Source organism: Solea solea, chromosome 11 (genome assembly GCF_958295425.1).
Source record: "Solea solea chromosome 11, fSolSol10.1, whole genome shotgun sequence".
Taxonomy (NCBI): domain Eukaryota; kingdom Metazoa; phylum Chordata; class Actinopteri; order Pleuronectiformes; family Soleidae; genus Solea; species Solea solea.
Window position 1 is genome coordinate 19,707,302 of NC_081144.1, and position 11,249 is coordinate 19,718,550.

Here is an 11,249-nt window from a genome sequence, read left to right on the forward strand (position 1 = left end):
AGATCTCTCTGCGGTGTGTAGCCATGGGCATCAATCTCACTTAGCGGGAGGGGACAGTGGTCCTCGCGGCCAGACTGTCAGAAGTTAAATGGATGTAACATTTACTGAGAGTCAAAATACGCATGAATCTAAGCAATCCTGAACCACGGTGCAACATTTTGAAGGACGATCGATTCGGCGTGATTTGATTTTGTGAAGAAAATGAACACATTTCTCCAGAGGCCATTAAGAGCTGGGTGAGGCCTAAGTGTTAACCACTCCTCCTTAGGTTAATGTTTCCTTTACTATTTTAAGCCCCCTTCGGTAACCCTTCCTTCATCTCTCTGCCCACATCTGAAAGCTCAGGTCGATTTGCTCAAGCCCCATTATTTCAGTGACAAATCATAACTGGCCATGACTCTCAACTGATGCGGAGCTTGACCCCCTTTTTTTTTTTTTGACAATTTCCCGTTTTTCTCATTCACCGCTTTCATCTATAGACAGAAGGTAATTGCTGCTGCACTGTGGTGTGCTGCACCATAAATGTGAAGGCGTTCTTCAATAATTGCAAGTGGCTTCATACTCGTGTGGACACTGACCATGAATGTACTAAATCTTGATGCTTACTTTATATATATATCTATGTTTGTAAAAAATGCTGGATCCCAGGGCATTTTGGTGCATTAATCATCCATCCTGATCCAAGTGGTTCCATTGAGAGCTTTTTTTATGGATGTGCTGTGATCAGGGCTAAGCTACATGCTTCCGATGATCACACAACAGTTCTTATTGACCCCTGACAAGGTTGATACTGTGATAGAGCAGATAAGATCTCTGTGAGTCACAGCCGTGAGCTCACAAAATCGTTCTCCCCTCCCCTTCCCCTCTTTCCTTCTTTCCCGCTGGCCTCTTGCGCTTACACTGCATGCCGTTGACTTTCTCCCCTGCTCCCTTAAGTCCCGAGTCTCTGGAGAACCCATCTGACCAGAGGTGAGTCTCTCAAAGCTTTTAGAAATTGGTGCCATCCTCTCGCTTCTCTCTCTCTCTCTCTCTCTCTCTCTCTCTCTCTCTGTCTCTCTCAAGACAACCCCTCCCTGACCTCTCACAGGACTAAATTCTCCTCTGCAGAGACAACATTGTTTCCATTATTGAGATAGCTTTACTAATACGAGTCACAAAAATCCCGCTGCACATGCTTCAATTAATACTGAAGTTCAGAGCTCTGATAACAGCACAAAAACCAGTCAGAGCTGCAGCCTATTTCCACTAAATGTCCTCCCTGGTGGTTTTTTTTATTATTCTTACTACTACTGCCACCTAGAGTTTAAAAGGAGCACTGCCATTTAAGAAGCCTGCTGAGAATTACAATACATGAAGGAGATAAAATTCATCTATTTACAGTAGGAAATAGCAACACACCAGGTAGATGTAGGTGTATATACTGTTTTCAGTGCTGCGCTGTTTTTATTCATGATATATTCAGCACTTTTAATAACCTTAACCTTATCACTGACAAGCTGCTGTGATGGAGATTTATTGGGGCCTGTAAGCTCTTTGAGGGTTTGCCAGGAGAGGGTTCACTGAGCTGTTTGTGGGGTTTTTTCTCACTGTAGAAAAAAAAAATGAATGTGAAGCTCTTAAATCATACTCTTTCCTTTTTGTTGTTCCCGTTTACCTCAGCAGATTCAGTTAATGAAGGAGGTTGAAGTTTCCAACCTGAGCATGTTTTTGTTGCAGGGAATAAAATGTGATTCAGAATTCTTTCTGCTGAGGTGAAATGGGACTGTTGTTGGTCTGAGCTGTCAAAGTTACATTGCCTTAGGCCAACAGTTTAATATCACTCCATTGCTTCCTTATTTTATTACCACTCACTTTTAAATGTAAATACTTAGGCATTTAAGCCTCATTACAGCTTAAGTGCCGGACTGAATTTCTCCTTATCCCCTTCAATATCCTGGCTTGTTTGTGTTCCCGTGAGTGTCTCTGCTTGCTGCCCTGAATCCTTTGTCTTGTCTGTCTTGTCTAATCTACCGCTCTTCGCTGCTGTTTTTGATATTTTCTTTTAATCTGTGTGTCACTGGCTCTCTGTCGTTTGTGTTTTCACCCTGTTTATGTCTTTGTGCTTTAATACTCTGTGAATAATGTGGACGTAGATCCATTTGGCAGTTGTGCAGACAGTTGCACAGATGCTGATTGATGACACACAATTGCAAAAATACACAAAACACGTGCAAATTAAAGGTATAATTCTTCCAAGTCTACTGTATCTCTGCTGGACTCAACAGGGGGACTTTAAAAGCTTCAACCTTGTTTGTATGCAGCAAAGGATGTGCGGTGGTGTACAATAGAGGTGTGTATTTTCTTCACAAATCAGTGACAATGATGCACAGTGCCTCCAAAGGAGGAACTGGAAGACTGGAGCTCAAACACAACGCATTCAACACAAACACAAAGCAACGCGGAGCAGCATTGCAGCTCCGGCTCAATAGGATATTGTAAAGCCGAAAAATCCAAACCTTTGCCATTCTGCCTCAGGAATCTCCTGAAAACTCGTCACAGTACTGTTATTATGAGGCTGTGGAGCTCAAGCCACCAAGCTGTCTGGCTATCTGTGCAAGTAAAACATAGCCATGTGTAATGCTTGAGTCGTTTGTACTGTATCCTTGAGACAACAGCAGAAGTCCCTTGCTTCACATATTCAGATGGCACAAGCGACCGACTGAGGTGTGTGGTTTTGATGATTTTGACCACAAGCTAACGCGTGTGTTCTCTGTTCTCCTAGTGAGAAAGCTCTGCTGGTTAACAAGTTTGAGCTGAGCATCCGGACAGAGGCAACCCAGGGCCTGGTGCTGTGGAGCGGGAAGGGTGTGGAGCGGTCAGACTACATCGCCCTGGCCATCGTGGACGGACACATCCAGATGACATATGACTTGGGCTCCAAGCCTGTGGTGCTGCGCTCCTCGGTGCGCGTCGACACCAATCGCTGGATTCGCATCAAGGCCAGCAGGTAAGATGGAAGATGACAGGTAGTCATGGATCGCGGGTGAAAGCTTTTACAGTTAGACTAGGATTATAATTAATCCATAACTTCTTATTTCTGTGTGTGGCAATGATCATAAGACACACATACAATTGTCTGCACCCATTTGATGAATTCCTCAAAGACAATATAGTTATATATAGTTTGATTTAGTAAAGGACAAGGAGAATAAGACACCATTGTTGAAAGAAAGGCACAAAAAGGCGAGGATATTTTTTTTACTTGAATCATTTAGCCACAATATTTTCAAGACGGTGTCCAATGGACACATACAACCACAATAGAGCTGTTTGGAGATGCAGTGCATCAGTTTGTCTGTAGATAATGAATCAAAGTCCAATTAAAATCCAAAGAACATAACAGCAACACATGGTGGAGGTTCTGTCGTGCTACTGGTTGCTTCGCTGCCTGTGCTAGTGAAGGCTGCAAAGCAATAGAATGCTGAAATCAGATTACTATGACCTTTTAGAGCATATTGTGTTTTGTGGTGTCATAAAACTAGGTTTGATATGAAGGTATTTGGTGTTTGAGTAGGACAGTGACTCAAAGCACACAAGCAGCAGCCTAAATCCCATTGTAAACCTTCAGAGAGTCCCACAACCTGAAAATATGTTCAATATATAATGATGTAAGAATGGTAGAGTCTACCAGCTGACAGATGCAAGGAGCTTCTTCATGGCTGCAAGACCAGAAATGATGTCCATGAGGGGGATGTTGTGTTTGTATTATATCACAGTTGTCAGGTTTGCTGTGTGGAAATTGTATTAATCATAATTTAATCAAGGAGGATGCAGCATATGAGCATGTCACCAACTAAAGTAATAATGAAGATACTATTAATGAAATTCAAACAGGAACTCTTTTTGTATACAATAGAAACATAAATAAATAACTTATAATCACAGTGGCACAGGTTTTAGCACACACTAATGCCGCACTTGTTTTGTTACACTGAGATGTCACACTAATGGAGTTCTTCATTAAAAGCAAATGAGCAACCTTAACTTTGAAAACGACCCACTTAATACCTTTCAGTGTGATCTCTGCTTTATCACTGCTGAACATTTGCTTTCCACATTGCTGAGAATGGAAGTGTGGAAGATGATTAGATTGGCTTCATCATTTAAGGCAAGAATAATCCATCCCCGAAAAGCTGCTGCATCCATTTCAAACAGGGATTTGGCCAAATCTCATCTCGGGCTTACAGGAAGGCCACATGAGCTGCTGGAAGATGACAAAATCTGGATGTTTATGATGATGTAAATCTTAGCATGTGGCATGGAGCTCCCATAGTTATATAGCTATCTGTGTTTGCCTCTTGCCTTTAATGACACGCACTCTGTTGGAAACCTCCTTTAGTGGGCTCAGATTACCCCCGTTGTCACAAGTGTGTGCTAATGCATAACATGTCGCAGTCTAAAATGCACAGTGCTATAACAGCATCTACAGCGTGAGCTGGTAGACAGGCACATTTAGAATGCCCCTAGACAAAAGCAGTTATGTGAGTGCTGAGTGTGCCGGCAGTGGAGCAATGAAGTCTTGATACTTCAGATTAAATGAAACTGTCATATTCGGTGTGACGCGCATGTGTTAGACCAACTTCTAACTGCATCTGTCTCGATTCTTTCTCCTCCTCAGAGCACTCAGAGACGGCTCTCTACAGGTCGGCAATGAGGCAGCAGTAACGGGGTCATCGCCTTTGGCAGCAACACAGCTGGACACGGATGGAGCGCTGTGGTTGGGTAGGTGCTCACATAAGAAGAAGAAAGCAAACTCTCAGTCCAACTTGAGGATGTGCCTACAAATACCATACATCATGTTGGCAGAATACGTGTAATTCTGCAGTACTCTACTATCTGCACCACTGGAAGAAAGCAGCAAGAAAATGAGCAATGAACCCATTGGCATTGCAGAGGATAAGCAAAGGAAAGGAAAAGGGAAAAAATAAAAAATGTCCAGGCATGTTCAGGTGTTGAGTGTCGAAATGAAAGGCTATCTACTTAACTCAAAAAGTTGTCTGCTCTCCTGAATTGAAAATGACCAAATTCAGACAGCTTTGTGCTTGTAGTTCAATTTGGCCTGAACGAGGCGAAAAAACCTTTCTTTGAAACACATGCTACGGCAGGAGTGGAAAAATTCTGAAGAAATAACACGGAGAACGGGCAGTGAAATAATGTCACACGGTTCTTTAAAATGCAAAGCACACAGTGGCAAAGAGGAGAGGAAACCTGAGTGGCATTTAAGAGACACACAACTGAGACAGTGGTGGCACGGTCATGCAGTCAGGTAAACATGTACAGACACACACAGATTCTGAATGTATGTAAACACAGGGAGGCAGTGCAGTGGAAGAGGTGCTGAGTGAGCCCTGCAGCAAGAATATATAATCCTCACACAGCTCTCCCATCAAGAGCCCTTCTCCTTTTTAAATCCCCTTTTCAGTGTTCATCATTAATTCATCTGTAACTCGTATGAAATTAGCCCCGTCCGTCCCTGATTTCAGAGGCACACAGTTCGCTTATAGGGGCCACGGACAGTGGATGTAAAGAGATTGACAGGGACAAGAACAGTCTCAGCCTCACTGATGGAAACAGAAAACATGTAGAAGATGGAGACGTAGGATGCAGGATGCAGGATGCAGGGAAGAGGAGTTAGAATAACACAAGGCAAGAAAAGTGTGGGAACTGCAGCACATCAGAAATCAGGGTCAGCCTCTCTCCCCGTACGGAACAGCAGCCTAGAAATTTGCAATAAAGACGTTTCATGCTGATTTAGTGAGAAAGACACTAATGACTACTTTGGGTGTCCTGGCTCAAATAGTAGCTCAAAACACTATCAAGAAAGAAAATGAGAATCACACACCCTGCAATTAGGTCATCAAGTCTCCAAAAAGAATTAAATTGAAAAAAACGAAAAGAAATAAAGGTGGGCTTGGGTGAATTGAAATGGAGGAGTAAGTGAAGCACAAATCCATGATATTTTCATCTGAAAAAAGAACGTTTTTGACTTATTAATATTGACACAATTGAGTCGGCTTATATCTGGTTCACAGATACTGTAAAGGGTCAGTTTTTGCTACAAGTCTACATAATAGAATAATCTTTCCCTCATCTTCATCGGCGTAGTTTCCAGCAGGAATCCTTCCTCTTTGATCACAGTGGTTTGACAAATAAAGTGTCATCCTGTCATGTTCATCATGACAGAACCATGGTGTCATTATCCTAAAATAAATAAATAAAAAGTCAAAGCCTTTAATGCAACCTGTCAAAATCAAATCAAGTGACTGCTATACACAAATATGTTTCAGGTCTTTTGATCACATTTACAGGTTTCATTTGTTGTGAAATCCAAACCCTTTTCCTGGTGTTGGGTTTTTAAAGCGTCAGACTCCATGGATTTTACATACACGCTCGGTTTAGTGGTCACACAGAGTTGTATCATTTCTTCTGTTGAGAAAATCATGATGTCATGAATGCATCTATAGATGTACTTTTGACTTTAAAACTTTAATAAAACATGTGCTACAGAAGACTAAACATAACACTGCTTTTATGCTAAATAACGTAGGTAATCAGGGTTGCCAGGTCTGCTTGTTGAGTCAATCTAAACCAGTCCAGCACCAACAAGAGCTCATTATGTTATTGCTGTCACAGTGCTTTTAAAACCCAACAGCATCAATTGCTATCATGCTAAATGTGTTGTTGAGTTTAACCCTAAAAAGTTATTTCACCTAAGTCCAGAAATGGCCTAGTATGATAAGACGCAGTGTTTTATTCTAAATAAAATACAGCTCAGAGAATGTGGTGACCAATTTCTCTTCCATTTATCCTGCTCCACCCCGGGTGTTGCTCTTTATACTGCATACATTTACTCTACACAAATGAGCCACCACATTAAAAGTAAATGCATCCATTTCAACTTCCTAATTCATTATGTGAAGGCCCTTTTGTTGCACAGCAAAAAATAAATCATGTAACTATTTATAATCTCAGAGTTTGGGCCCTTGTCATGTTTGCAAAACAGGTCAAAACAACCTTCTGTAACCTCAGCAACCTGGCAACCCTTCATTAAAATACATAAAACCAGCTGCTGCTGTAGCAGGTAACAGTCTACCCCGCCTCAGATTGGCGTTGTGATTGTGTGATGCTCACATCGGTCATTCTTCCGTGTGCGTCTCTGTACACAGGAGCTGATTTATTTATCCTCTGTCTCCCATCAGGTGGTCTGGAGGAGCTAGCAGTGGCCCGTCGGTTGCCTAAGGCCTACAGCACCGGCTTTGTTGGCTGCATCAAAGACGTGGTGGTGGATGGCGTGGAGCTCCACCTGGTGGAGGACGCCTTAAACAGCCCCCAAATACTACACTGTTCTGCCGCCAAATAACCCAGCAGAGACAAAACGATGAGAGAAATGGGAAAAAAGAGAAAACCCTCCCGACACCCGCTCCCTCTCCCTCCATAGCGCTCATGTCTCCTGCTGTAATTATTTTCTATTTTTGTATACTTTTCATTGCTTTTTATATGGAAAGAAATTAATATGTTGTTTTAATTTTTGTTTTTTATATTTTGTTCTTTTGTTTTTAAATCTGCTCCTCTGTTCTTCATTTTCTTTTTCTGCGCCTGGCTCTTTTTCTGTCTTTTTTTTTTGTTTGTTTTTTCTTTTTCAAAAAACAGGCATCTCTGCGAAAAGGAGATATTTTATTGTCAGTTTTGTTGTTTTAAAACAAACGCCAACTTAGGAGAAACAAAAAAGCGGTGTTTCCTCGCCCATTACTTGAACACTGGTGGACTTTGCTGGTGATCATTGGCTGCTGCCTTGTCTTGGTGCCATCACTATCGTCCACATTCCCCAAGCATGGCTTACACACCTATGACCATATAGATACATTCCCCGCGAGAGCAGGATGCAGTGTGTGCAGTAGCTGCTGTGTGCAGTTGTTCAATGGTGCAGCCAGCTGACATCTACCATCATGACTCTGTATTCAGCCCTGGCAGCCCACTATATGTAAGTAATGGGACTTTTCAAATATCAGTCAAGCTGCTACGGTGAGAAAGTACAGAGTCAAAACTACTCGATCAACCCCACAGCGCCCTAAAAAAGAAAAGAAAGTTTTGAAATATGACTCACTAACACTGCAAGCTGACATGGCAGAGAGAGAGAGAGAGTGCTGTGTTCCACAATGACTCGCATATCATTAGTCATAAGTCAAGACATTAATCATAAACATGAATAAATGTTATAAATATAGAATATATAAATAATACCTGAGACTGTGAATATGTAAGATGGGTTCTCATTGGAGAACTGTGCTTCTCATCCACTATTGTGCGTTCTGTTTTACAATCAGCATATGAATTATTGATGACCACTATAAATGCATGCACTTCTGCAGTGTTGGTTTGAATCGGGGTTTTGTTAGTAAAGTTTTTTTTTTTCCCCATTGTGTTTCCTCAAAACTAGATAATTAGAAAAAAATGCCACTGTTTTGTTTTGTCTTTTTTTGCAATGACGTAAACAGATTAATTTGTGTCTTATTTCCACTCATGTAATTTCAAAAACCACAGAGACGAGCAATGTTTTATGCTCGTTCATTCCCTGTAGCTTTTGTTGGGTCTTTGTTTGTTATTTTTCTTGGGAGCAGTTGGTTTTGCAGGACCTTGAATGGTGCATAAGGGGAAGAGTTGTTACCGTATCTGACCTTAAGGAGAGCAAGGACTGAAGAAAAGGACAGACAAAAGGAGGCAAAGGGAGAGATGTTATCATTGAGAGAGTGACTGTACTACTCTTGGAAATGTTATGTCAGACACCAGTCAACTTAAACAAAATGCTTAAAAAAAAACAACCTCCGTCTGAGGCGTTAATTTCTTTTCATATTCGAACATTCCTGGAGGAGTCTTATATTTTTGGCTGTTGAGAGAGAGAGACTGTGATGTTGTTGTGACCTTTTGAAGCCATAACAGCCACAAAAATGGGAAAAGATGCATAATCCTACACGACTTGCAAATTAACATAGCAACGCATGAGTTTATATTACTAGTGCGAATTCTATAACTTTCAACTGATGCAAAGTGGAGTCTTCTTTGCTGAACTACAATAAGCTGTGTTGACTGACTTAAAGACATTTCTTGTTTTGATATGAGAACCTTGGCAATATTCTAAGACAAAATCATGCCTGTTTGTGGTTGAGTATCAATGGTCTTGTGCTGTTTGTTTGTTTTTTTTAATCCTCTTTTGTTCCCTTTCTTTAATCATCAAGCAAACTGTTTTTGTACAGCCCTGCAGTTTCTAAGTGTAAATTTAGCAAAATGTGTGATCTGTGGAGGTTTATGTTTTTAGTAATATACACTGGAACCACGTCTGACTTGTCTCTTCACCTACTCAATGATATACTTAATGTACATGGGGGAGGGAAAGCCCTAGAGCTGTAACTGTGTTGTGTGTAATCAAGTGTCCACACCAGAGCAGGAAGCCCTTCTCTGGTGTCTCAAGACACATTCAAGTTCCAGCACTCACTCTGTAAACCTTAGACTGGTCTTATTTTACTGCACTGTTCAAAGTTGACCCATTCAGGTGGTAACGCTTAATACAGGAGATGTTCTTGTATATTTGGTTGGACTCGAGAACAGTAATGACAATAACAGTCTATGGTTCGGGTGGAAACTATGAATTGCCTTAAAAACCCGTCACCTCGACTCTGAGCAGGTGACAAATACATCATCCATGTAACTGTTTCCTTACTTTAGTCAGTGTATTAGCCTCATCCCCATAATGTCAATGAGTAAAGCATAATAATAATAATTATATTAGTAATAATGCTCATATACAAAAAAAAAATCCCAGGGGACCTATGCAAACGTCCCCTTTAGCTTTTTACAGAAATAAATCCTCTATTTACTGTTTTGAATCTATTTTCTTTTTCTTATTTATGTCTACATGAGGATGGCCCTCCATGTCTGACCTCTGTAAACTACTGTCTCACTGCGCAAACCTTCTCAAAGGGCAGTGCACCGAGTAAGAGTGGCATGACCTGAACATTACTAACTCTATGACCTTTGTCTTGTGTTCCTACCACCATGAAATAAAATGTCAACCAAATGGAGCCCAGTCTTGTCGGCTATCTTGATTTTGTCATCATCTGGGGGGGGGGGGGGGGGGGGGGGTTTGACATATATGACATATCTGATTTGACAGTGAGTGCCATTTTACAGACATAAAAGGAATACTTCACCGATAAACTCCTCAGGAGAATGTTTACGGACAACAAAACATCAAGTGCCAAACTGTTGCTTTTCAACCCAGGAGTAATTCAATTATTTCTTGGAGCTATGGATGAATATGCCATATGAATATTTGGCTGAGCAAATACATTTATGCACCAAGATAGTGTTTGTGGCAAAATAAGATAAGATAAGATAGCTTTATTTATCTCACAGTGGAGAGAAAACAGCGTTACAGCAGCTCAACAATAGATAAAAAGAAAACAAACAATATACAAGTAAGTATAAAATAATCTCCAGTGTCAACGTTGAACATGACTCCAGACATTGGAGAGTGTACTGGGAAAGAAAAAAATCTCCGGCCTATTAGCTTCCTCCAGACTGTCCACCAACGCCCTGAGGAAGACCTTCTGACGTGAGACTTTATGAGGCAGTTGGAAGGTCGAGACAGGACTAGTTAGCTGACCTTTTGTCAACAGTTCTTTATCATGTTTGTGGTAATAAAGGAGCATGTCACCCAGTCCAACAATGTGGACCTTTGATGTATTTTAATAGTCCTTAGACAACAATGAGGCTCTATGACACAGATGAATAATATATGTATATATTATACTATAAATGGACACACAGACAGGACTTCAAATTAATTCATTGTTGGATTTGGTCTTTGATTATTGTGTGGTAATAGTTGTCCCTAAAAGACAAACACAAGTGGAACTTTATTTTGTCAAGGATTTGCAGGATTATCGAGATCATGTTTTCTTTCTTGGCAATGTGATTGCAGTGTGATGTGAATTAGATTTTTTTAAATATTTTTAATATAATATAGTGCTGATATAAAATCTCTAGTACCTAAAAAAAGAGCTAATGGAAGAGAGCCTGTCGAGGAGTATTTGCTTTATATGTCCAGGCTTAGGCCACTTATTTGAACAACTAAAATTTGACATATAAAATATTCTTCTTTTGACTGTGTCGGTGTCTTAAAGGAACACTTAGTAGTAGTTTTAAAAACTTGT

General features: G+C 40.8%; 1 protein-coding gene across 10 annotated transcripts in view; it reads left to right on the forward strand.

Annotated features, from left to right (window-relative positions):
* agrn (agrin) overlaps positions 1-10,115 on the forward strand; it is a 225,728-nt gene extending 215,613 nt beyond the window's left edge. For 6 of the 10 annotated variants that reach the window (XM_058643975.1, XM_058643977.1, XM_058643981.1 and 3 more), the window contains 4 exons: positions 937-969; positions 2,762-2,986; positions 4,658-4,761; positions 7,239-10,115. In XM_058643975.1, coding sequence (XP_058499958.1) covers positions 937-969; positions 2,762-2,986; positions 4,658-4,761; positions 7,239-7,399 — 523 coding nt within the window. In that variant the 3' untranslated portion in view covers positions 7,400-10,115. The remainder of the gene's footprint in view (positions 1-936; positions 970-2,761; positions 2,987-4,657; positions 4,762-7,238) is intronic. The other 4 variants (XM_058643978.1, XM_058643979.1, XM_058643983.1 and 1 more) reach the window with 1 other exon arrangement.
* Positions 10,116-11,249: the final 1,134 nt, after the last annotated feature.